A 26,718-nucleotide genomic window follows, 5' to 3' on the forward strand; every position below is an offset into this window, starting at 1 on the left:
AAACCTACTTGGGAAAGGCTTTTTAATATTTTCATATCTTCTTTATGCAGCGCCGTATGAGTCAGTGTCCAGGGCAAGCAACTAGAGAAATGTTTTCCTCTGTACTAGCAGGAGGGCATGTGGTGATATTTAAAACTAAAAAAAAAAACCAGTTGCTTGTGAGGAATAACAAAACTGCAATATTTGAACCAAAGGAAGGTACCTGCATTATGATTGTGTGGTTTTTAATCTTTAGTGGGAGGTTTGTGTATCTGCTAGAGGTTTTGAGCCCGTACTGTTCTTAAGGACATTCTAGATCTAGCTACATGTGCAGAGTGTGTGTTGCATTATCTTGCTATAGAGTTTACATTTCTTTGGCGCAAGAGATCATCTTTTTCTATATTGTTTTTAAAGGTGTGTTTTGTGACTCATGATCCAAAATCTATCATGTATGTAATCTTAGCTTTAATTATCTTCATATACAAGTTATACCAAGATCAAAAGAAACATGAAATATCTAGTACCTTATTTTGGTTGGTTGTTTCACTAAGCAGTATATTACTCAGGTATTTCCCATAATTCGGCTTTTAATCCATTGCACAACAAACCCTTTTTACAACTCTAGCACCAAACAACATGTTACAACTCCATGTTCTTGTTTTCTGAGGGTTCAGCAACCTTCTGACCATTAATCCACATGATATTTCCCCTTTCCACGCTCTTATTCATTAATGGGACAGCCCCAGATTTACAGGCATAAGTCTACTGCCATTATATCTACTTTAGCTCACTGCCCCCTTATCCCTGCCAAGTGTATTTTGCAACACTCTTCAATTCTTTTCTTGCTTTTCAGGCAGGTCGCCTCTTTGACCATGGTGGAACGGTCTTCTTCAGTATCTTCATGTCTTTGTGGGCAGTCACATTCCTTGAGTACTGGAAGCGAATGAATGCCACCCTAACATACCGCTGGGACTGTTCGGATTTCGAAGATATTGAGGTACTGGCCTTGGGGAAATGTGAATGCAGCTAAGGCCCCGCATTGATACACTGTAAACTTCAGATTGTCTTTATTGTAGGAACGACCACGGCCCCAGTTCACTGCCATGGCTCCCATGACAACTAAAAATCCAATTACTGGAGAGGAAGAACCGTATTTCCCCAGGCAGAATCGTTTCAATCGAATCGTTGCAGGATCGATGGTCATCATCATGATGGTGAGGGAACTGCTGTTTTGTGAGGATGGAAAGAGGGAGGTCAAACAGAGCCGGGTCACAATTAAAGCCCTTTTAGGTGCTCATTTCTTGGCTAATCAGTCTTCCATCAAACAAGTTGAATATTTAATTTCAGGGCAGACTGGGGAGTTAAAATGGTCCAGGAGTAACCCAGGGTGAATGGCCCTTGCAGTGCAAACAGAACTAGCGGAGCTTGGCTTGGCTTGCTTCTGGCTGCTGGTAGCCCTCCAGCAAAAGTTCTTCCATCAGGACCATCCTGGCAACCTAAACTGCCTGTCTCCTCCAGTGTACCTCTTCTAAGGGCCAGATTCAGGCTTTAAAAAAAACGACTATGGGTTTCCTGGCCCTAAGAACCTTGTAACAGTGGAGTTTAATTTAAAATTTAATGGCTGAGCTTGTTGCCCCTGAACTGCCACGGTCAAAAGTGGCAGCTGAGGCAGAATGAGTAGAGTCCATGCAGTTCTTTTTGTTGTTCCTTGTGGAAAGCCATACAGGAGCACTGGGGAGATTTGCAGAAGACATGTCACCTGTTCTTAATTCTTTGACTTACCAATACAATTTCTGATATCCTGGTTAAAGACAGAACTTGGAAAGAGGAGAAAGATTGCCCAGAAAGCAAAGTCATAATTTACGTGTCTGCAAAGACAAATGGTTCACTCTCCAATGAGCTCTTCACCCCAACAGTGTGTGGTAGAGTCCCTTGGAGCAGTCAACATGGCCATATCTACATATATAATTTTGTGTGGGCTGACATCTCCTATTAAAGGAGAGCCTCAGTGTATCTTGGACTCTGTTACTCATCCAATGTGTTCTGTAAACCACCCTGAGCTGCAAGGGAGAGAGTATATGAATACAAATCCTTAACACTATTTTGCTCCTTATATTTGGGAAACAGCCTCCTGGGAGGAGACTGTCCAGGGCCCTGTCTGTCCAGGTCCACCCTAATTGGCCCTCCCCCTCCCCCTCCCCCTCCAGCTCCCACCCTCCCTCCTTGCCAGCTAGCAGTACCACTGCCTTCAGACAGGGCTTTGCTGCCGAACAGGAGACTGGGCCACAGAGATGCTGCTGATGGGTAGGAGCCAAGGGGGAGTCTTTCCAGCCTCCCCAGAGCCAGCGACAGGGCTTTGCCGCCAAAGAGAGGCTGCCCCTGGGAGGGAGGGAGAAGGAGCTTTTCCAGCCTCCTTTGGGCTGCAAAGCCCTGTTGCCGGCTCGTGGAGGGGCTTGCAGCTGGGAGGGGCCTTCCCCTACCCATTTCACAGCCCGTTTTTAAAATGGGCTTTGCTACTAGTAAATAAAGAGCCTCTTGTGGTGCAGAGTGGTAAGGCAGCAGACATGCTGTCTGAAGCTCTGCCCATGAGGCTGGGAGTTCAATCCCAGCAGCTGGATCAAGGTTGACTCAGCCTTCCATCCTTCCGAGGTCGGTGAAATGAGTATCCAGCTTGGTGCTGGGGGATAAACGGTAATGACTGGGGAAGGCACTGGCAAACCACCCCGTATTGAGTCTGCCATGAAAACACTAGAAGGTGTCACCCCAAGGGTCAGACACGACCTGGTGCTTGCACACCTTTTACCTTTACCTTTTACCTTTACTAGTAAATAATAAATGGAATTTTGCCCTCTTTGGGTTTTAAGTGGCTATGATATTTGTTGTCTAGTTTTTTTCCTCAATGGAAATCTGATTGCCTACAGATGTGGCTGTGGCACCCAGTGTTACGGCAGTGGGATTCCTGGCTCTCGCCCCCCCAAAATCCCTTTCAGATCTGTGATTTAATCATGAATGCAGACTGAGTCTTTGTTTTCATTTAATGACTTTGCAAATAACCAAGCAGTTGATTTACTGCATAAAGGATTTAATCTGTATTTTGAGTAAACATGTAAAGGAGCTTTTCCTAAAAGCATGGCAATGAGAATCCATCATGAATCAGATTGGTCAGTGTTAGGGCTTAGAGAGGGAGGCTCAGGTTCACATCTCCTCTCAGCCTATATTACCAGTAGGATGAATGTGATCCAGTTATACACAATCAGCGTAACCTACTCCCCGTGCTTGTTGTAAGGAGAAAATGGAGAACAATCATGTAGGTTGCCTTGAACTCTGAAGGAAGGGCACAATAAAAATGAGATAGAATCATAGAGTTGGAAGGAACCTCCAGGGCCATCTGGTCCATCCTCCTGCACAGTGCAGGAACTCATAACTGCCTGCCACCCCCAGTGACCCCAATTTCATGCCCAAGTGATCCACCCACCATGATAGATTGTCATACGGTGGTGGTTTCACAGTTGTGTGAATTTCCCGAGTCAAGAAGAGCTCAGTGAGATTGATTTGTGGTCTGGTGCTTTAGTTGGTATAGCTAAGGCACTATGATGCTGGCCTGGAAAGTTCCTGGCTCCAAATTCACCTCAGCCACAAACTCTTAGGACTTGGGCAAAGCTGTCTCACTTCCCCATAAAGCTGCATCTCTGTCTCACTTCCCCATCTATTGTACGGAAATAATGTCTTCCTAACTAAGGAGCAAACAAGATGTTAGAGACAAACATGTAACATTATCCTAGTGATCACTTTTGCACAAGCAAACAAAAACCAGAATCTTCCAGATGGACAATCTGGCTTCTTCTCTGGTCCTGAACTCAAGACTCGCCCTGCCCCCCAGCTCTGGGCCTCTGCACCCACCAGATGTGGTCCTCCAGATGTTCATGGACTACAATTCCCATGAGCCCCTGCCAGCAAACGCATCTGGAGGACCACAGGTTGACTACCCCTGCTCTAAAGGCCTGTATGGAGTTCGCAAAGTTGGTTTCTTGCCAGTAATTCTAACCAATCATGCCTGCAGATCGCTGTAGTGGTGATGTTCCTGATTTCCATCATCCTTTACCGGGCTATCATTGCTGTGGTTGTGTCCAGATCTGGAAACTTCCTCGTCGTGGCTTCAGTAAGACATCTGTGTGACTGTTTTCCACTCTCCCTTTTTGGCCACTTAATTTGGAGTTGACAGTCTCTCCTATTACTTTCTTCAGGCCTCTCGTATTGCCAGCATCACAGGCTCAGTGGTGAATCTAATCTTCATCCTCATCCTTTCCAGAATCTACCTTGCCTTGGCACAATTTCTTACCAAATGGGGTAAGTGGACTGTGTTAAAGGGTGGCTTCCCTCCCAACATCTCCTGCTCAAGATCCTGCTTCTTGAAACCAGAATATAAAATGTTAATTATTGTAAGTTTTTTCTGCTCAATGCATTTAAGTGTTCTGAGAACTGTTACGCGTGGCAGGATCCCTGCCTTATGCCTTGGCACACTGTACTACTTTACCAATAGCGCAGTGCGACAGTCTAGACGTGGGAGCAAGCTAGACACAGGACAGACCAAGTCACTCTGGCAGGGCAATGTCAGAGCAGACTCCATCTTGAGAACCAGGACAAGCCCAGGCTTGTTCTCAGCTACAGGTTTGGAAATCCAGGTGCCTCCATGCCCTTCTCTCGACCCCCCCACCACCCCATTGTACTACTGATAGAGTGATTTGGTTCTAGCCAGTGTGCCCCAGGGACCCTGGACATATCTCTTTGTCTCTTGACTTAAGCCTGTCTGCCAGGGGAATCTCTTCCTTGAACACGTACAGCTAGCCCCATTGACACCCTGTAGCCATCCGGCTTAAGCCCATTAACTCTTTGTCTAGAGCCATTAACACCCATCTCCTGTCCTGGCAAGGACATTTCCCAATGCAGTGACCCTGGGAAGACCCCATCACATGCACACCGCATGTCCACTCACATGCACACTGCATGTCCACCCACATGCACCCCTCCTGTCCAATTACCTACACCGCCCATGCCCCAGTCCTAGTCCCCTCCCCTTTGGGACCCCATAAAAATAGTGGCCCGAGACCGCCACTTTGAGTGTCTTCCAACCTGGGACCTCCCACGCTGGTTCGTGCTTCTTCCTCTGACCCACCACTCCTCGGACAGGTAACTATCAAGCCTTCCACTCTTCCTCCCCCTTCTCTATATGACTGCTTGTATGTGTGTTAGCTATTTGTGTGTTTTTTGTTATTTTCCTTTCAATAAAAGCTTATATTCCTATTTTACCATTTACATCTGTGTTTGCCTTGAGTTCCTACGGGTGTAATCAACCCTGGTATATATAGGCATTTCGATCCATAAACGCTAAGTTACCCCCCTCTCGCAGCATTTGGGCTAATATTCCCCACAAGCTCAAAGATACGTGTTTTAGGACACGTGTTCAGCAATTTTGGGTAACAGAACAGCTTTTAAAGCCAGTAAAGACGAGGTAGGGATGAAAGCAGACCAACATTTGAAACCTGGTAGAAGCAGTTTGAGCACATATCTTCCACTTGCAAACAAATTTGTGGAATGTAGTGAACATTCAGTTTCCATCTACTTTATGCTGTATAATCAATTCCTGCAGTGAGCTGTCCACACTTTAATTGGTTACCATACCTCTTGCTTTGCAGACAATCGTCTCCCCAAGCAGCTCCCATAAAGAGCATCAAGCCTCTGCCCTCAGGCTTGCAAACTAAAAATGTAAGACACACAAGGGATGGTTGGTAGGAGACAAAAGAGGGAGATTAGACCACATTAGAGTGAAGGTATCCAGGAGGGGGGCAGTTTGATCTTCTCTTCCTGATGTTCTTGCTTGGCGGCAGATGCAGCAGCTGATGACTGAGACTGGTATTTTTATCCTCACCTCTGTAGTCTCAGAGCCTGTGACAGTTAGGGGGAGGCTTCTTTTTGGGAATGATGAGCAAACTCTCTTCAGGAGCTCATTTTCTGATGGGTGGCTGGAGCCAGACTAGCCTTCCTCTTGCTGTGATATTCTTCTTGAGAGGCCCCTTAGTTCTCTGACTGGTGACAGGAGCTGAAGAGTCCTTTCCTGCACTTCTGGAGTGAGATCTTGCTCTGTTTTAAAACTTACATTATTTTACTTGTAATTGTCCAAATGTGTAAGGTCTGTTTTTTAAAAAAATGGAATATCAAAATCCTAGTTTGTTTTTAAGCGTAGAAAAACTCCAGGGTGGGCAGGATGCCTTTGGCTTTTAACTGGAAACTCTGAGAGAAGTTTGTGTCAGCAGGTGGAGCCCCTTTCCAGAGCAAAGGGGGCCATGTCTGTACACAGACTGTCAGCTGAGATCATCAGAGACCATCCTGTCCAAAGGGTGAGGGACGGTGTTAGAATCAGCAGAGTTTCATGTGAACGTATAAAGATGCCTTATATCAGACCAGCACTGTCTACTCTTGGGGCTCAGGTAGAAGGTCTTTCACACCATCTGCTACCTACTCCTTTCAACTGGAGAGGCCTCCTTGGTTGTGACACCCCAGCAATGCAATGTTCATATTTTATTGTTGACACTAGTTACACTTAGTTAATTTTATGGTTTTGATTGTATGGACCCCCCCCCCCCCGACTAACAAGATTTGTGTTAGATGTGACTTGTGTAATTTGCTTATCTGCTTATTTACATATCCTTTTTCATTTTAAAAAATGCTATCTTTTTCCTTTTTGTGAATTGCAGCTCCTCTCTACTGGTGTTTTAAACAGGGGCTTTGACTTTTTGGGTGGTTTTAATATTTTTGTTTTGAACAATTTAATTGCTGTTTATCATTGCTGTGTGTTATCTTTTGTCTTTCTGCAAACCATCTTGAGAGCCTGTTTTGTTAAGAGGAGGGGCATTCATGTTTAAATGTTCTTGTTCGAACACTACATATATTCCCCAGTTCTTCTAATTTCAGGTGGTATATCTAGTTCTGCCTTTTTTTTTTTTTACATTACCCCATCTGTGACTGCCATAACTATGATATAAATGTTCTTTTACTTTCAATATGGGTAGATATAGCCTGTCTTCCTTGCTCTATAATGATCCAAAAGAGCTCGCTGTGATACCAGTCAGAATCCCATGAATAGTAGCTAGAAGAATAACCTGCCTTGTACCCAAGATTGTCTGGATGCTTTTATATTTTTATTTCAAATGGAGGCACACATATCATTGGAGAGAGTGAGAGAAACTGGCGACAGTTTTGAGCCCCATTGCATAACTAGGCATCATGTGCCCATGGTAGTATACTCTTCTTAGGGCCAAATTAGATATGATCTCAACCTTGTGTCCAGTCCTCATGCCTTTTCAGAGGGTGGGGATTATGGCTGGGTTGGCACTTGATAAAATGTTGGGGTGGGTGGAAACAGCACCTCAGCCCTCCACACTGGCATTTAACATGACTTCAAAATGGCAGCTGTACCCTTGTCACATCCAGTTTGACCCTTAGTTCACTGGTGCTAGAGTGCATATCCTGCTAACATCATAACATTTTTCTGTAGGTGGAACAGAATAACCACAGTGTTCAATGTGGCAATGGGATAAATTCCTTGCAAGTGTATTCCAGCAGCTGTGGTACCATCTTTTGGCAGGTTTTCTATTTGATATTAAGTCACAGGGAGAACGTAATATGAAAGTGATGAAACTGCCACTGGGAGTAAGATATCGACTTCATGATATAACTCAGGAAGGTCCTTGTTGCCTGCAACTGATTTTTTCACCATGGAGATGATTTGAGAATAGGGAGAGGGAAAATTTGATCCATTCAAAATCAAGCAGAAAATTAAAGATGTGGTGGTTGCCATGCTATATCAGAGGGAACAGAAGCACCGTTCTCATAGCACCCCTTTGTTTGCTTCCACAGAAATGCATCGCACACAGACCATGTATGAAGATGCTTTTACCTTTAAGGTGTTTGTCTTTGAATTTGTCAATTTCTACTCTTCTCCCATCTACATTGCATTCTTTAAGGGCAGGTAAGTTGTTTGGGCATCACAAAAGGGAGGCAGTTTTTCTCTGTGGTACGAGGCAATGCTTAAAAGGTTGTTTTGTCCCATTGATGCTTGGTCCAAGCACAGCTGAGTGCTCTCAGGTAGTACTTGGTGCTATGAATCCCAATAGCGTGACATCCTGTCATCATGTAACAATGGAAGTTGCCACACAGCTGAACAGAAAGGAGAGTTCTGTCCCCTCAAGAGGCAATGCTGGCTGGACCATGCTATGCCCACCCAGACCTTTCGTCCTTATCATGAACCTACGAGGGAATCAGTCTGCATTGCCTATAGAAAGGTGTCTGTAAGGCCCATTATGCACGGCCGCCGAAACGGCGATTTCGGGTCACATGGAAAACACGAAGGGGAAGACGCGAAGCACACCGGTTATGCACGGCAGTGGTCCCCAACCCACGGGCCGCGGCCCGGAAGGCCATGGCGCCAGGCCACGGCTCCCTCTCCCCGCCCCACCCCCCGCAGTAAAAAACTTCCCAGGCCACAAGCTTGCGGCCCGGGAAGCTTCTTACTGCGGGAGGGGGGGAGAGGGAATCAGGGCCGCACCCGGGCCACGCATGCGCACATGCGCCATGCGCAACCTAAACCGTGCATGCGCAGCACTTTCGCACATGCACGAAAGTGCCGCGCATGCGCGATTTCGCACCATGTGCGACATGCGCGGGCGCGGGCACGCATGCACAGGTGGGCAGTTGCCCTGCCGGTCCCCAGCCTCAAAAAGGTTGGGACCACTGATGCACGGGACAGGGTGCGACGGCAGCAAAACCCAAAGTAACTGATTATGCATGCGGCGATCCCAGCGCTGCCTCTGGTTCCGCCCCGGTCACCAGGAAGCTGCGCTTTCTTCCGCGTTTCGCTAACGCGGCTTTTTTGGCGGCAGGCACCAAAGCTGCATCCGGTTGCAGCCAGCACCGTGTGTTATCGGTGATTTTAGTCACCGCCATTCCACCCCGAATGTGCATTATTCCCTCCGTGCATAATGGGTCCAAGTGTAGAATGGTTCTTAAGAGCAGTTCTTAAACCCACATGCAAGGGGAAGGCCTGTAGTGGTTTCTGTACAAGTGAAGGTTGGACTGCCCACCCCACCCCTACCTCACCCCAGTGGAAAATGAGGAGTCTGAAAGTTTTTTTCACAACAGATTTTGTCTGAAAATTGAGCAGCTGTTCTACCAGCAGTTAGTGCTTATTGGAGAAGATGGGAATATGTGGAGCCCTGTTGCCATCTGCTGGCCGGAAGTGATGTAAACTCTGAATGAAGGGCAGTAGTACAAATAAAACAGAAGTTTTACATGGATTAAGAGAGTGTGTATGCTAGTAGTACTGGACTACATAAAGCCCTGCAGAATGCCAGTGGCCAGCTGGAAAAAAATGCCGCGCATGTGCGCCATGCGTGGACGCGGGCATGCATGCGCAAATGCGTGGGCGCAGGCACGCATGCACAGGCGGGCAGTTGCCCTGCCGGTCCCCAGCCTCAAAAAGGTTGGGGACCACTGGTGTATAAGACAGAGACATGACATGCTTGTTTTCTTCTCCAGGTTTGTAGGCTATCCAGGACACTACAGCAAATTGCTTGGCATCCGCAATGAGGATGTAAGTATCTCATAAGAGACAAGGACATGGTATGTGGCTCCAGCAACCCCTAAGAAACTCTTTTGTCAAGAAAAATGGGTTTAGCTAATAAACCTTTCCAAAGATAATGAAGAAGGAAGCTTCGTTAACTTCAAGCCCAGTGGGAGTGGGATATCTCATCAAAAGATCTTCCAGCCATTCCATGTTCCTGGCCAGATTTACTCTGCCTTGTCCAGTGGTCTCCTGTGATGAAAATATCTGAGGCTGGTTTGGTTTGCCATGAGACTTAGGCACACCGTGAGTAGTATACTGAGGGAATAGGGAACTGAGATCTCTCAAACAGCAGATGAGGTGATCTGTCAGGAATATACCACTTCACATTCACAAGAATAAATATTACAGGAATTCATATGTATTAATCATTACCTGTGCATAGCAAAGGCCATCATGAAGATGGGCTCTAGTGTAGCCTTCTCCCTGAAAAATACAACCACAGGAATCCATCCATTATCTGTGTATTTAAAGAAGCATTCTGTCATGTGAGCCTTCATTTGGTAGAGTCAAGGATATCTTGTTCTAAAGCTTCTTCTTGTTTGTCCAGTGTGGACCAGGTGGCTGTCTCATTGAACTTGCCCAGGAGCTGCTGGTCATCATGGTAGGAAAGCAAATAATTAACAATGTGCAGGAGATCCTCATCCCGTGAGTAATGTCTTGGGACTTTGTGCTTTACTAGAGTCATGTAAACTTGGGATGGGCATTCAGACCTTAACTGTTGTGTACTTAAAGGCTGATTTCCAATGGGGGTGTGTGTTTATGCAAGGGCGTGTAGCTGTCCTCGGTCATGTATACCACTCCACCAGTGTCAGCAGGAAAGTCACTATCACACTTTTGTCCCATATTTCCTTCAAAGTAGTGGGTGCAGCATATATAGCTTCCTCTTTTGTTACAGACTCCCCACATTATCCTCTAAGCCAGCGGTCCCCAACCCCCAGACCGGAGACTGAGACCGGTCCATGGATTAGTTGGTTCCAGGCCACGGCTCCTCCTCGTCCTCCTCCCCGGTTGCTGCCCTGCCACTATGCCGCCGGTTCACCTTTGGTGCTCTCCGGTGGCCACCATAGCTGGGGCTCCCCCTCGGCGTGGCACTGCACAGCTCCTGCGGGCAGTGCCCCCCAGCGGGTGGTGGGAAGTCAGGGGCGCCGGCGGGAAAGCAAGTGGAGCGGTGGCGGTGGCGGTGGCGTCCCTAAGCAAAAGACTACCCCTCGGGCCTGTAAAATTGTCAAGCATTGATCGGTCCCCAGTGATAAAAAGGTTGGGGACCACTGCTCTAAGCCATACAGGCCACACAGTATGTAGAATAATCTTAATAGCACTAATAGGGCCAAAGAGATTCTACCTGCTGGACATGAACAGCCAAGCAAGCAGACAGGGCTGATCACACAGAATTTGGGGCCAATCCAGCCCTCCTGGCCCCTTATAACTGCCAACTGTAAGCTGGACAATCCTTGGAGATCTGAGAGGGAAGACCTTGGGGAGGGAAGCCGCTGTCACAGAAGTGTACAAAAGTTTATAATGCAATTGCAAAAGATGTTGGCAATCTGGGGCCATAAAATGTTTTGGCTAGTGGTGAATGAAGCAAAGTAGGCACTAGCTGGGCATTCCTTGTGGAGTCTAGTAATCTGAGAAAGGATGAAATCTTGATCTTGTCCCTCTTCTCTCCTTAGGAAAGTGAAAACTTGGTGGCATAGGCGGCATCGTCTCTCAAAAACCAGGTGGAATAAGGAGGATCCAGAAGGTCTCATGAATCCACTCTGGGAGAAGGATTATGAACTGCTGCCCTATGCGGGATTGTTTGCCGAATACCTGGAAATGGGTATGAGTCAACATTCTAGAAGAGGAGCTTTGCAAATTGGGATTAAGTAAAGTGATATAAAAATATAGCCTTCAGGTTCTGATCACCAACCCCCCCCCCCCCAACTTTGCTTCAGACCCACAAATGGACACGGGGATCTCAGCACACAGTCAGTCGCACACCTGCCAAGAGTTCCATTTTACAGTTTATCTAGAGCAGTGGTCCCCAACCTGCGGGCCGCGGCCCGGTGCCGGGCCGCAAAGGCCATGGCCCCGGGCCGCGGCTCCCTCTCCCCGCCCCGCCCCCGCAGTAAAAAACTTCCCAGGCCGCAAGCTTGCGGCCCGGGAAGCTTCTTACTGCAGGAGGCGGGGAGAGGGAATCAGGGCCGGGCCGCGCCTGTGCGGGCCACGCCCGCTCGGCCCGATCCGTGGGCGCGGCCCGGGCGCGGCTCGCGGGTGCGGCCCGCGGGCGCGGCGTGGGCGCGGCCCGATCCGTGGGCGCGGCCCGCGGGCGCGGCCCGATCCGCGGGCGTGGCCCGCACGGGCGCGGTCCGCGGGGGCGCGGCCCGATGCCCTGCCGGTCCCCAGCCTCGGAAAGGTTGGGGACCACTGATCTAGAGTCTAGACCGAAGGAAAAGGATTCCGCATCCACACGATGCAGCAGTTCTTCTGGCTGGTGTTTGTAGCAGGGGGGCAGAAAAGAAAAATGCAATGTTTCCTAATCAAAATTCCTAAAGACTGAAAGTTGGGGTGTTTTTTTACACAACCGATGTGGCCGAAATGCAAGTTTTAGACCACAGAAGCAGTTTCTGAAGCCGTGACTTCTTCGGGTAGTAAAAAGTTCCAGCTCGGGTATGAATTAACTGGAGGAACAGAAGACAGATAATTAAAATAACTGTAGGTCATTCACTGGGAACATCTAATTGGTGTTTTTCACCAGTCAACAAAAACCAGGCCATTTTTTAAATGTTTCGGTATTATGTTCAGGCTGATGATCATTTGAAATGTTGTAGGCCCTATGTGAATGCTACCTCAAAGCTTTTGCCTATGACATGATGCCACCCAGTGGGCATCATGTTTAAAAGTCCTTACCTTGATTGCACGCAACACTTCCACATCAATCCCTCTAGTTGCCAATGTAGGGCACTGATAGAGGAGGTATAATTTAAAGCAGTACTCAGTCTCAGAAAATAAAAAGGGAAGGGATACCTTTAATTTTACCATGTCCTAAGATGTCTAGTAATTCTAATTTGCAATGCTCTTCAGACCAAAGCCAGAATGATTCTGGAATTTTACACTAAAACCCACGCAGCTAAAATATACTAGTTTTTGGAGTTTTTACAAAATGTTATGCATTGCTTTTCATTTTGCAGCAAAAGCCACTGTTATTGCTGATCAGTAGTCTGTATATAGCCTTTCTCCAGTGCCTGTCCTATCAAGCACTACACTTAGAATACAACACAGCCTTTTTACCTGCCAAGTGAAAAGCAATAATTAATTGGCTTTCAAAACAAGAGCTGATAATTTATTAACACCATGGCCAACCACTTGGAGAAGAGGAAGACATTAATCAGACTGTAATCTGATAGGATAAAAAAGAAAAGAGAAGTGGTACCAGCTGAACTGGTACTGAAATATGGAGTAGGATTTTGCCTGTGAGGATGGACAGAGATTTATTTCTAATTGGTGTATGGAAACCTAGCTAATTGTGTAAGAGAAATCCTTCAGCAGTACAAAAATCAAAGCTCAGGAGGACAGCCTTTAATGGAAACACATCAGAGATCCATTCACAGATCACCAGCTGTGGTATCTAGCTTGGTCTTTAGTTTGTGTTAGATATAATGCCATCAGCTTTATCCCAACCAAAGGAAGAATGGATTATGGAGCCTTTTCTGTTGCAGGACATGTCCCTTTCTTCTTCTGCCTCTGCCATGTGAGCTAATATTTCTTCTTTCCCCCTTAGTGCTGCAGTTTGGTTTCATCACCATCTTTGTGGCTGCCTGCCCACTGGCACCTCTCTTTGCTCTACTCAACAACTGGGTGGAAATACGCTTGGATGCCCAGAAGTTTGTCTGTGAATATCGGCGGCCAGTTGTGGAGCGGGCTCAAGGCATTGGCATCTGGTTCAATATCCTGGAGGTCATCACGCACCTGGCCGTAATCAGCAATGTGAGCAGCACAGGGATGAAAGGGAAATCTGCAGAACACAGTCTCGCAGTGAATCCAGTTTTGTTGGGAGATCTTTACTAGGAACAATAGCCCTGTCATTCCTCTTTGCCTTGTGAATGCTTGTGAATTGATTGCATGTTTGGTGCTCCCTTTCACTGAGGCAAATGAGGATTTAATGATGCATTCCGAAGGCAGACCACTTTCTGTTGTTTGGAAAAACATGGCTTTTTGCTGAGGGGCAGTGATCCATTCAAGAGCAAATTCATACATTAAGTGCATGAGAAAGCAGTCATACAAGCTGCTTGTATACAGGAAGAACTTGCAGGAAGCCCCCCCCCCCCATCACAGCTGACTTATAGCCTTGGTAACCTCCTAGGTTATACCTCAGTAACATCTTCGTAACCACAGCATATGATAAGAGAGTGCTTTAATTCACCCCATGCCATCTTTCTAAACTGAAATGGCCCAGGAGAGCTTCTATTTGTCTCACAGGTTGAAAAGGCCAGAATGCAGATTTAGTTTTAACAATATTAGAATTACAGATGGATCTTAAGAGCATTGGTAATGCTCCCACTGAAATTTGCAGAAATATAATAAATACTTGATGATTGTTTCATCAACAGTTGGAATAAGTAAGTCTTTTGTGCATGTCTCTAAACAACTGGAGCAGGAAGTAGTGCTGGGAAAGTGAGATGCTGTTCTGGTCCTCCTATTTCAGGCATTCCTAATTGCTTTCACCTGTGACTTCCTCCCTCGACTGTATTACCAGTACACTCGTGCCAGCAATTTACAGGGTTATGTTGATTTCACCTTGGCCTATGCCCCCAAATCCTTTGTCTTGGAGAACAATGCTACATGCAGGTAGGATCTGCTGTTTTTCTGTTAGCTCTATTGCCTAAGGATAGCTTCCACTGCTTTGAAAATTATTGTAGAGATAATAAGGCCTCCAAAATGGCTTGTAAACAATGGTTATCCTGTTGGGAGTACAAAATAAATTCTTTTGTAAGATCAGGTACTATAAGAATGTGGGTGGTTGATCTTTTTAAGGGAGGATTTGGGCCTGAAACGTGTGGAATGGCACCTTTCAACTTTTTTTGTTTGTAGGGTGGGGAAAATGAATGCATTTCTTAATGGACAGGTACATATGATGTGGTGGCCAATCTTCATGTGCAAAGCGTTTAACATACTGTTTAGACTCATCAGTATGATGTGCAACCTTATGCAAGCTTGCTTGGAAATACTGTATTCTGTGACACTCCCATCAAAGTGTGCATACCAGAACTCTGAATAGTTCAGCTAAGTACATGGGAGCCATCAGTCTGGCAGTCAGAACTTAATTCCACTTTTTTTTTTTTTTTTTTGCTGATGTATTCTTAGTTCAATACTGGTTTATAAGGAATGCATTGAAAGAAGCCATACAAATTGTTCCAAGTCTGTATTGTTGTGCTGCTCAGGGGGTGGCTGCTATAACTTGGCAATTACAATTCTTTATCTTCACAGATACCGAGCATATAGAGAAAACAGTGGCAGGTATTCACTAGTTTACTGGAATCTACTGGCAATCCGCCTTGGCTTCATAATTGCATTTGAGGTATCTTTCTTTCCATAGAGGCGTATTTCCATCTGCCCAGCCACTATAAAACATTTTGAGCATGAATGGGAGCTTTCAAGGACCTCAAATGAAAAGATATGCTTTCCTGAAAGCTTATCTTTGAGGCTGTGAATAGGTCACAGAGCATAAGCTCAACTGTAGCTGTGGGGTTATTTTTATTTGACAATATTACTAAGGAGGAAGACAATTTCAGATCTAGCAGTGTGGGAAGGAGAAAGGAAGCAATTTGTGTCCTTACCCTGAATAAATTTTGCTTGACAGTAGTATTGTCACTACAGAACGTGACATCACAGAAGAACAGCCACACCCCCAAATACCCAAGTAGCATTTGATGTGGGTTGAGAAAAAACTCATCCTGGAGTGTCACCCTCAGTTTAAGAAACTTGGGGGGGGGGGGGAGAGACCCATGAAAGAAGAACCTAGATTTTTGGAAGAGATTTTGCCCTATGGTGCAATGAGGAAGGGAAACGTGCAGAATATCTCCCTCTCTAGATGCACTGTAATTTCTGTAGAAATGTTGAAAGCCTCACTAAAAACACAGCTAGGAATATCATAGGGTGCTGCCATATTATTAGTTTCAAAACTTTGACCAAACTGCTGCTCATTCTCCACTATTTTAAAATAATTGGTATGGTGCTAAGCTAGCATACCTGTATCTGGTTGATTCATGTAATTAAGAATCACGCTGCTAGGTTATGTACTGTAATAATCTGGTATATTACTGACATTTGTCCAAATTTTACACAGTGATCTGCTTGTACACAATAACATAAGTGTTTGAATTTAACAAAAAATGTACACTTTGGCTTCTAAGAAAATTCTCCCCCCATCCAGGATAATTTGTACTCACCTTTTTGCCTACTGGGAACCCGAAACAGTTTACATCGTTGGCATTTATGGATTTACCTGTTATAGTTTGGATAAAACTTATTCAAGTTTCTCCCTTCCAGCATGTCGTTTTCTTCATTGCACGCCTGATAGATATGATGGTGCCTGATATCCCCGAAACAGTGGCAATAAAGGTGAAGCGAGAACAGTATCTAGCGAAGCAAGCCCTAGCTGAGAACAAGGTAACTTATACTGATCAGAAAGTCTATGCTGTTTATCTTGGGAAATGCTAGATATATAAAGGTTTAGCAGCAATTGGAAATGCAGGGCTTATTCAGAGTGCAGTCTTCATTGCCCTTCTACTGCTTCCATTCATTTTCACGTTTATGTATAAAACTAGGGGTGTGCATAGACTTCAACCAAGTGGTTATGATTAGAGTGTTAGTGGATGGACAAAGAGGGATGGTGAAACAGTTTTCGACTCAGCTGCTAACCCTCCCTGTGTTTTTATAGTACTAAGGGATCTTGCTATAAGTTTAAGGGCACAACTTAAAACAATCAGTTTCAGTAAAAGTACAAAAAAATCCCCATTTTGCCACGTGCTTACTGCACTACATATTGTCTCAAATGCATTTTTGAGGCTTTAGCAATGTGAAAATTTAAGTTTAATTGGCTAAAGGGACAGCAATTACCAACTGAATTTTGAACTGTTTCAGCCTTAACAGGCCAAAAGTCGCATGTTTTTTGGCATACAGTTAAATCCTGCTAATATCATTGTTGGTAGACTCCCATCCTACTTTTTTGGAAGATACATAGAGACTAAGTTCTAATAGGGGTAAGTCTAAGACACTCATCTCACCATTAGTGAACAATGACCCTGAAGTAATTTTATTTTCTTTGAGGACAAAAAATCATTTTCAGTAGTCCATTGACTTTTGCCTTTTGCAGTACTGCTACCCTAGCCCCCCTCCCCCCCCCCAAAAAACATTCTGGAATGTTGCCTCATGTGTTTCTTCCACCCAGAAACCACTGATCCAGGCAAGCATGTGTTCTAGACAGATACAACCACTCCTCACAAGTAATGTTGTTGCCTGCTTGAAGAAAAATGTCTCTTAACAGAGGCTTAGGCCACCTGCCCAGTCCTACATATTAAGCCTCTATTAAACAGACAGGATATTTTTCTCTAGGCTTCTTTGTAACATGACCACAGAAAGGCTTCCTTGGGGTAATAAAAATGTTAGCAACTGTTAATTATTTCAGGCTCTGGATGTGTGGGTACCAGGGGAGAGGGGCTGCCCCAGATACATTGGAATTTGGCTTGGAATATACTTCAGAATACAATTTAAGTTTTTTGAACATATTAAATTAGTATGGTGGCCTTTAATCTGGAGAACTGGGTTTGATTCCCTATTCTTCCACATGCAGCTAGCTGGGTGACCTTGAGCCAGTCAGTTCTCCCAGAGGGGTCTCGGCCTCACCACCTTGACAGGGTGTCTGGGGAGAGGAGGGGTAGGTGACTGTAAGCCGCTTTGAGAGTTCTTTTGTAATCAGGATACAAAAAACCAGCTCTTCTTCTTTGGACAGGCTCTCGTTGAGGCAATTGAACCAACCTCCATGACACAGCAGCCAGGCCCATAGGGAGGAAGTTCGAGTCCCTGAAAGAGTGCTGAAATCCATTTGGTTCTGGACCAAGACTCCAATGAACTGAAGGAGGAGGTTTCACCGGAAGAAAAACAGAGGCTGTTGTGATGGCCCGTGCAAATGTAGCATTTTTTGGATAATTGAAACCTCTTGAGGCCTCAGGAATTTTGCCTGCCCTCATCGCTGCAGTTGAGGAAAGTATTACAGCAGTAGCATTGCAAGACATGAACTGATGATCGATTAATCCCAGCAGCTCAGGTTTTGGCTTTGCTGTTGTTGGTGCATCAGGGATGAGCTCACTTGCTCTCCTCACAGGAGCCTGAACAGTTCTGCAGGTAAAGGGTTGAACTCTTAGGCGAGATGACCGACAAGGGCTATTTCTCCACTCTTCTTTATTAGTGAAGGAGAACTAAAGTATAACACTGGGGTTAGGTGACCTGATCAATAAAGAGACTTCTCATAGGTGAAAGAGGATTCTGCAAACTGCACTCCAGGCCATGTAGCTTAATGCAAGAAGAAGAGCCGCTTCCTTCATTTGCAGCCTGGGCTGGAGCTGAGCCAAGGAATTAGGCTGCAGCAGAGCTGATTACCACCTTAATCGGCAAGTGCACCAGTGTCTTCCTTGCATCCGACAGCCAGCTTAATCCGAGTGCCTGACTGCCCCTGATGGAATTAAGAGCTTGTGTTCCTCTACCCCAAAAGCCTGATCCACCCTTCTCTCCTACTGAAGCAACATAGGACTGTAATAATTACCTTCTATTTCGCTACATATTTAAGTACCTCGTTAAAAGCCCAGAGACTTTTATCTTAATCATGCTTGAATGGTATTCCTGATAACTGGACTGAAGCTGTCATGCGTTCCATCCGAAGAGGGGGGAAAGCAAGTCTAGAAGAACTTTGTTCGAACTAACAGCTGTGCAAAACTCCACTGGAAAGTCAGGTAGGGACCATGACCGGGAATGATTTGTTTTTAAAGTTAAAATACAGAAAATAAAAGCAAATAGTCAAAGTTGTTTCAGATTTTATTTTATTTATTTTTTTAGAATTTATAAAATTCCAGTGTCGTCCATACTCATGAGCCTTTATACATGTTTTGCATATAATCTCCAAATTCCAAAGTTAAGGCCAAGGGATCATTGCCATGGAAACATAATATGGAAGACATTAAGAGGGCATGGAGGACAACTCCACAGAGCATCTGTTGCAGACTACAGGGGGGGCGAGGGAAGTACTGGGCACAACAATTTGAACAGACGGCAGGGGGCGGGGGCCATGCTCAATAGCGGTTCAAGGCTAACGTGTGTGCGAGTGATGTGGGACATTCAGACACCAGGTACCACTGGCAAGACATCAAGCACTACTACCCTGTTTCAGTCTCCTGCTCAGATGGTGAGAGGGGCTTGTCCTGCTCTTCTCCAGAGTCGAATAACTATAGAGAAGTAATCTCTCCCCTTTCACTTGGGCTTGCTTAAAGCAAGAGGCTTTTACCTTCTTAGTGGGGAAGTGGTCTGGGAAGACAAGAACTTTGCAGACTTTTAGCCAGTACGTGGTACAGGAATAAGCGACCCTGGGGCTAGGGTCCTAGCTCATGGCTCAGAGAAGCTCCTGGCAAAGGAAGGCGGGATGTGGTTAAGCAGAGCTGGTAGAGGAGCCGGCACTGCCACCAGCACCTTCTGCAGAAAAGAGAGATATACCCTGTAACAGCTGGAAGAGCCGCTTCAAATACAAGCAGCCATGTATCCATGTACAGCAACAGCTTAGGATACAGGAACTACGGTTGTCAGAGATAAACACTTCCTGTCAAACTACTGGCAGCTTTCTTGCTGAACGTAGGTACTCTGTCCTCCTCTGCAAGAGAGGCTTCATGTTTAAGACTAAACCGCATTCAGCTTCCCTTCAAGTTAAGAGTGCTGTTCCTTCCCTGCCTACATCCCAAGCCTAACCTTTGTCACAAGACTATGGGTCAAATTCAGTGGCAGCAGTTAAGACGGTCTTTGTAGAAGGGAAAGCTTTGTAGCCCAATGGAAGCCCCACACACACATTCCTCGGCTTGCGGAGGAACAACAGTCATGGTGAAAGGAAGCAAAAGGGGCTGTCTGAAGAAGCAGGCCACTGTCATACTGGCTTGAGGTAGAAAGAAGGCAATAGTTAAAAGCAAAAAGGACACACCCCCAACCCCCTGGGTACTTAAATGCCATCACTATGTCAAGCCTGTAAAGGGGGCCCATGCACCCTTGTCACCCCCCAGCTCCTGTAGCATGCTACCATGGCACTTTTGGCTGAACCAATTCTGCTAGACCCAATAATACTGTCAGTTTTCTGGCTCCATTAAGCCATAGTACTGCTGGAACGGAAAAGCAATGGGGAAATACTGGTAATGAGCCGCAAAATCAATACTCATACCATGAAGGGAGAGTTTTGGTACACTTGTCATGGCAGAGAAGCAAAGCAAAGGCCTGGCCCTTGTGTGTTGCTTCCTGGGGTTCCTCCTACTCCAGGATGTGCTTCCTTCATCCATCCAGGCCGGGCAATTTCCACTCTTGTTCAATAGCAGTGTTATATGGGGTGTTGGTTTGGGAAGGTTTTTGGCAGTGGAAAGGGACAGTTGATTGCACTCTACAAAGGTAAGGCCTTGGAGAAACAGGACGAGGAGGGGAAAGAGCAAATATTTTGGCTTTGTAGAAAATCAAGGAAATGTGTTTCCTGAGGTTGTGAGACAGGAAGTGGATTCCTCGCCACAGTAAGGAGATCTCCTAATGGATACTAGAGTGCTTTGTAAGATGTACCTGGGAGATTGGGTTGTTAGACTATGGCCAACATGAAAGCGAGAGGCTGAAATTCCACAAAAAAAAAAATGTATGCACTTCAGTTGGAATTAACATGGAAAGTATTTTCCCCCGAGACAAGGAAAGAAAAAAAAAATCAAACTGTAACATAATTAGGCTTAAGCATGGAAACAACAGAAAATTTCAAAAGGGGTAGCACTCTAGTTTCATTAAGAGACCCCCCCCCCCAAATGGGCAATCTGTACTAGATCCAGCCACTAAGTCAGAATTCAGAAAGGGCATCTTGAGGCAGGTGGCTGGACAAGTTATTTCCAAGTCATTACCGCTTGGGACCCCAAGGGAGAGTCTTGGGGGCCACCTGAGCTCCAAAACTAGGGAAATCTTCAGAACTGGTCATGTCAGGGGCCTGCAGGCACAAAAAAGAAAGGAAAAAGTTAGAACTAGTATGAGTGGCAGACACTGAGTACCTGGCATAGCACTGACCTGTATAAGAGATGAAATGATCAGCAACAGCCATGACAAACTGTTGGAGAAGCAGGTGGCCCATTACAGTGCTAACTAAACTCCCTGTGCAGAAACCTAAGGATTATAATTACTGCTTGGCACTAATAAAGCAGCCCTGCCACCACAGAACTTTAAACAGAAACGTTACCCAAAAAGTAGAGTTACCAGTAGAAAATTGTATGAATTGTGAAAAGTAAATGCTTTTGAGAGCAGAAACAGGATCAGAATCCAGAATGCTCCAGCAGTGTTAGTGATGGGTGAGCTCCCCCTAGATCCTCAGAAATCAGCTTTAGTGATTACGAGCCCAGCTCTAAGCACCTATATGCTCATCATGAGTGTTTAGATCACGCCTTCCCCCCATGTGCAGTCATCCAGTGGCAGCACAGGGCAAGAGAGAGGAAGGTTCTCCCTCCTTCTACTATCCTCCCTCCTCTTCTGCCTACTCATGCCTTGGACGCACAGTACATAGTGATAAATCTCAGCATGTTGGAGACTGGGGAGGAAACGTAGGCAGAATCTGAACTAGTCAGCAAGTCTGTTTGCCTTGCATGTTGGTGACGCTAGCCCTAAGTCAAAGGGGTATGCAGAGGTTTTAAGTAGTATCTAACCAAAAACAAGTGGATGGGGGTGTGCAGGATTCTACACCATGAAGGAAACTCACCATCCTCCATAACAGTTAAACAATGCTTGGTATTCCTAACTGGAAAAGGAAAGGAGAGCAAACATACAAAGGCAGAGCACATCTCTCTGGAAAAAGCAAGATATGTTTACCAACATATGTTTGGCTCCTGAAGAGTCAACAAGACAGAATCCCCAATAGAACTGTTCTAAAAGATACACTGCAACTATGGAAGCATAGCCTATACCAGCCTTTCTCTACTTGTTTACTGTTGAGGAACACCTGAAACATTCTTCAAGGCAACAACAAGCTCCAGAAGTGGCACAATCATGCAAAATATGCTTGGGAGGCATAACTGTGTACATACCCTCCAGGGGCCCCTCCCCTTCCCACCCACCCCAGGCCCATCATTGACCATGTTTTTTTTTTTACATGGCCATATCACCTGATAAAGATTTAACAAATTTTTAATGTATATAAAAATGAACTCCCACCCCTTTTAGGACTGCCAAGAAACCCCAGGGTTTCATGAACCCCTGGCCCATACTACACGTGTTTTCTCTGCTCCTCACATCATCCTGCCTTAGCAGGACAGTAACAGTACCTGCTCAGAGAGGATGCTTTCATAAATGAAGGACTGAGCTTCTTAGCACATCCATAAAACAGTATGAACCTTGGCTGCTGCACGAGGTAGCTAGAGAGGAGACTGCACTGACCTTCTCAGTGTTGCCTGCTGTCCAAGGAGCGTCTCTCACCACAAATCCCTTTGATGTAGCCCTTGCTTCTTCATGGGCAGGGGGTTTCATGTAGACTTGCATTGCCTCATTGTCTACAACATCAGCCAGCTGCAACATCACAAACACACACAAGACTAGCCTGGTTAGATATGCTTATTTCACTACAGTCACCTTTGGGTTGTTGCATACTCTTGAGGACACCCTCACCTAAAGGGTGATGGGCCAGTAACAGAGCATCTACTTGGCATACAGAAGGTCCTCTGCTCATCTCCAGTCAGAAGGACCGATTAGTGTGAAGGCATCTCACAGAGAAACCCTGGAGATCTATTGCCATTCAGAACAGACATTGGTCTGGTTTGATCTAAGGCAGATTAACATGTTCATGAGTGATATTTTGCTGAGAAGGCTCAAGAAGCACATCCAATGAGGCATTAGGTTTGTCCCCAGAAATTGGTCAAAGTTTAATACAACTTTTATCCCAAGCTTAGTACTTACATATTCCTCTTCCAAGTTCAGGATGTGATCAATCGCTTCCTCTACATTGTCAGGAAGTCCAGTCACAGTCACACAGTTGGGATCAGCAGCTCCACTCTGGGGGAAACGGATATCCACCTGGAAAGCCAAAGGAGATTTAAGATGTGCTGGTGAAAAGGAGAGGCCTTTGAGCACTGGGGTTGCCAGACCTCCCAGGACAGGCAGAGCCCCCTGGCCGAGCCCTGCCCTGCCCCCAGCTGCTGATCAGCTGGCAAGTGGGGGCAGTTACCTGGAGAGAAAAAAGGCTGAATCCTCTTTGCCAGCATCACAAAGGAAGGGACATCCTCTAGGGAATGCTCTGGTACTTGGGCAAAAACTCCATGGTAGAAGCTGGTTTTACTACAGAGTTTTTGCCTAAATACCAGAGATCACCTAGACATCGCTAATATGATGACATCACTTCCTAGGAGACAAGGCTGGGGCCTTTCTCTTTATCCAGCTAAGTTCTCCACCCCTCAAAACACTATTGAGCACATAAAATTGAGGGAAACAGAAGAAACTGCAGATTAATGCAGATTAATACTAGTAGAGAGTGCTGGTTTAGGTTGTTGTGTTTTCATTCAAAGAGGTAAGCAACATTCAATTTTTTGCAGGTTAAAAAATAAACAAAGACTATGCAAGATCTGTAGTGTGCATGATTCAAGAGGATATCCTAAAGGGGGCATTGGCAGAGATGTGGAATTAGCATATTTAGATCAGGAATTTCCTGGCATTTTTCAAATAATCTTCTCCAATGTCCTGATTGCCTCAGTTGGAGGCCTGTTGCTTTGAATACACTTCTTCGTTTGAATACACTTCTTCTCTGATTGCCTTCATATGAAGGACAGACTGCTAGGACCCTCTCTCTTCTCTCTCTTTACAAAGTTGTTTCAATTCTCAATTAAGTTATTTATTCTTTAAGTAGCTGGTGCTCCGTCCCTTTAAACTCTGCCAACAATATTGTTTACCTGGAAGCCTTGTTCTTTAGAGGATGATGAAGATACAGATATTGTATTTAATTTTGCTGTACTAGAATTTTTTCTGCTCTAAAGGGATTCAAATCCACTTTGCAGGTACTCCTCAAAGTAAGGGAGAAAGGTCTTGATATTCTGTGTACCTGTGATTTGCTGCATGCTGTCATTTGCTACTAGAGTATGTACACACAGGCTGCTACCAAGAACATGGACATTCCTAGCTATTCTAGATCCCAGATACCAGTTGCACTACCCTTACCTTGAATTCATCCATGATCTTGCGGATGGCTTTACCACGTGCACCAATAATTCGGGCATGAACACGATGGTCCAGAGTGATGTCTTCAGAGACCATCTGCTCCAGTTCACCCACTATCTTCATGATGGCATCTCGGGCAGCCTCTGCATTCCTCTCATAGCCAGTGATGGTGATCTGGTCCTGGGCCTTAGAGGAAAGTTATGATTGTTAACATGAGCCCCCTCAGGACCACAGCAAGGGCCTCTCTGGCAAGCGACGGCCAGCTGGCTGACAATGCTGCTGGAGAGCCAGAGATGGAAACAGAGCACACAGAATGTCCTCCCTCCAGACTTTCCTGCCGTATATTCCTCACCTGGGATTCATCATCCTTGTCTGGAAATTGTATGGTCACATCATGCTCTGTGCGAATTTGGGTGATCACAGCACCTTTCCGGCCAATGATTTTAGGGTGGTATCTTGGGTCCACAGTGACTGTCAACTTAAAGTTCCTCAAGGCCTAAAACAACCAAACAGGGAAACATTCCAACATCAACATAATTTCTGTATGATGAAGGGTATCAAATTTAATTACCCAAGAGAAGAGAACTAGGACAACAGTGGAAGTACTTCCTACCACAGGCAAGATTAAATTTCGCCTACACAATAGGGCTCAACTGTCAGGCCTCCAACTAGAAGCTAATGTTTAATTCTGTTCCCTGCAAGTTCCAACCACTGCAATGTGAATGAAAGGACTGCCAAGTCACATCTGACTTATGGGGTCTTCCAAACAAGAGTCATTCAGTGGTGGCTTGCCACTGCCCGCCTCCATGTCACGACCCTAGAATTCCTCGATAGTCTCCCATCCAACTACTTGCGAGAGGCAGCCCTGCTTAGCGTCCAAGATCTGGTGAGAGTAGGCCAGCCTCAGAATAAAGCTATGTACAGACCAAATAACCTTCCCCAACCCTATTTTTTTAAAAATAACTCCTAGCATGGTGGCAGCACGGAAATCCAGACTGGTGCAGTGGACATGAGTGGCAGGCTCTACTCTGGAGAACCTGGTTTGATTCCCCACTCCTCCACATGCAGCCATCTGGGTCGCCCAGGGCTAGTCACAGTTCCCTGAAAGCTGTTCTCTTTTGTGGCACCTTAAAAACTCAAATTTTATAAACTTTTGTAAGTTAGATGGGGTCTGGCCTGTGAAAGCTTACTCTGAAATAAAACTTAGTAAGCCTTTTAGGTGTCACAAGGCATCACGCTTCCGGCTTCCAGTTTCCTGCAAGCAGCATAAGTAAGTAATAAACCTCTTAAATTTCACTTCACTGCCATGTGAAGCTAGGGGATTAACTGCTAGTACAAGCATACCCGATCTTCTTGCTCTGCTTGAAGTTCCTTCACTCTCTCTAGAAGTCTGGCCTTGGCACGGTCGAGGTTGGAAGCAAGCCCACTTATAGAGATGATATCAGACTGAAGCTCTGGAGCAGGAACTTGGATGTTTACCTAAAAACAACAGAGATGCTATCATGACCGAAAAACCAGGCACTTGCTATAGAAGAATCTTTCCAGCTACCAACAACCTTGCCATCATTACTTTGAGGAGGAGAATCTCTCTAGGGCACAAGTGGCCAAACTGTGGCTCTCCAGATGTCCATGGACTACCATTACCATGAGCCCCTGCCAGCATAAGCAGTGGCTTATGGTAATTATAGTCCATGAACATCTGGAGAACTACATTTTGGCCACCATAATCTAGGGATTTAAAAATATCAATTTACACATCATTGTGCAGTAGAACAGGACTACGTGAAACATGCAACTGCATAGCTCCACAATCTCTAAAGTACACGGCTGTAAACTTGTACATGAACTCTTTTCTGTTGAAAAATACTGAAAAAACAGGCAAAGAGTGATATTCTTATTCTGGATCCCAAGTAATTCATACTTCAGCAAAAGCTTATACTGTGGGGGTTTTATTGTCCCTGAAAGCATCACCTGGAATACCTAAGATCAATTAACCGATTCCACAAAGCTCAAAAAAAAAGGAGCTGGCTGAAAAGCAACTCACTTCAAATTCATCCATCATTTTCCGGATCCCAACACCCTTCTGACCAATGATAAAACGATGAAGGTCAAAGGGCACTTCTACTTCAATGGTAACTGGAACCAGAGCCTGAAAAATAAGCATGTAGGGAAGAAACACCAAGCATAGGTAAGTGTTGCTTTCATCTAATTTAGAACACATCAACTGCCTTGCAAATCAATATCTAGGATGATAAAAACAGATTCTGCATCACACACAGTTTATCATCTCAAGAGACCATCTTATCACCCAGCCTGGTATTCTACCTCTGACAATGGCTTGGGTACTTGGGCTTGGGTACTTTTCCCACACTGTCTAGCCCCCTGTTAACATCACCCTTACAATCCCAGCTCCCTGTGCATAAGTGAGACAGGTGGCAACCAGCAACAGGGCTTTTTCAGGGGTGGCACCTCAGCTGCGGAATGCCTTTCCCCAAAAGGCTTATCTGGCACCTCTCCTGTAGGCACTGAGTCCAAATATTTACACCTATGGTTTTAATTATGAGATTAATTTAATTAATCTTAACATGGTTTTTTATAGTCTGTTTCTATGTTTAGAAAAG

General features: G+C 45.4%; 2 protein-coding genes across 7 annotated transcripts in view; one reads left to right on the plus strand and one right to left on the minus strand.

Annotated features, from left to right (window-relative positions):
* ANO7 (anoctamin 7) overlaps window positions 1–18,718 on the plus strand; it is a 47,137-nt gene extending 28,419 nt beyond the window's left edge. For both annotated transcript variants that reach the window (XM_077349030.1, XM_077349031.1), the window contains exons 13-25: window positions 833–976; window positions 1,056–1,193; window positions 4,040–4,138; window positions 4,224–4,326; window positions 7,894–8,005; window positions 9,571–9,625; window positions 10,206–10,303; window positions 11,329–11,477; window positions 13,419–13,624; window positions 14,343–14,485; window positions 15,125–15,215; window positions 16,187–16,306; window positions 17,649–18,718. In XM_077349030.1, the coding sequence (XP_077205145.1) occupies window positions 833–976; window positions 1,056–1,193; window positions 4,040–4,138; window positions 4,224–4,326; window positions 7,894–8,005; window positions 9,571–9,625; window positions 10,206–10,303; window positions 11,329–11,477; window positions 13,419–13,624; window positions 14,343–14,485; window positions 15,125–15,215; window positions 16,187–16,306; window positions 17,649–17,702 (1,512 nt within the window). In that variant the 3' untranslated portion in view covers window positions 17,703–18,718. The remainder of the gene's footprint in view (window positions 1–832; window positions 977–1,055; window positions 1,194–4,039; window positions 4,139–4,223; window positions 4,327–7,893; window positions 8,006–9,570; window positions 9,626–10,205; window positions 10,304–11,328; window positions 11,478–13,418; window positions 13,625–14,342; window positions 14,486–15,124; window positions 15,216–16,186; window positions 16,307–17,648) is intronic.
* HDLBP (high density lipoprotein binding protein) overlaps window positions 18,716–26,718 on the minus strand; it is a 62,044-nt gene continuing 54,041 nt past the window's right edge. For all 5 annotated transcript variants that reach the window (XM_077349024.1, XM_077349026.1, XM_077349025.1 and 2 more), the window contains exons 22-28: window positions 26,142–26,246; window positions 25,442–25,576; window positions 24,450–24,593; window positions 24,098–24,283; window positions 22,847–22,963; window positions 22,331–22,459; window positions 18,716–20,897 (exon numbers count right to left, since the gene is read on the minus strand). In XM_077349024.1, the coding sequence (XP_077205139.1) occupies window positions 20,811–20,897; window positions 22,331–22,459; window positions 22,847–22,963; window positions 24,098–24,283; window positions 24,450–24,593; window positions 25,442–25,576; window positions 26,142–26,246 (903 nt within the window). In that variant the 3' untranslated portion in view covers window positions 18,716–20,810. The remainder of the gene's footprint in view (window positions 20,898–22,330; window positions 22,460–22,846; window positions 22,964–24,097; window positions 24,284–24,449; window positions 24,594–25,441; window positions 25,577–26,141; window positions 26,247–26,718) is intronic.

The sequence above is a fragment of the Paroedura picta genome, chromosome 8, assembly GCF_049243985.1.
Source record: "Paroedura picta isolate Pp20150507F chromosome 8, Ppicta_v3.0, whole genome shotgun sequence".
In the NCBI taxonomy this organism is placed as follows: domain Eukaryota; kingdom Metazoa; phylum Chordata; class Lepidosauria; order Squamata; family Gekkonidae; genus Paroedura; species Paroedura picta.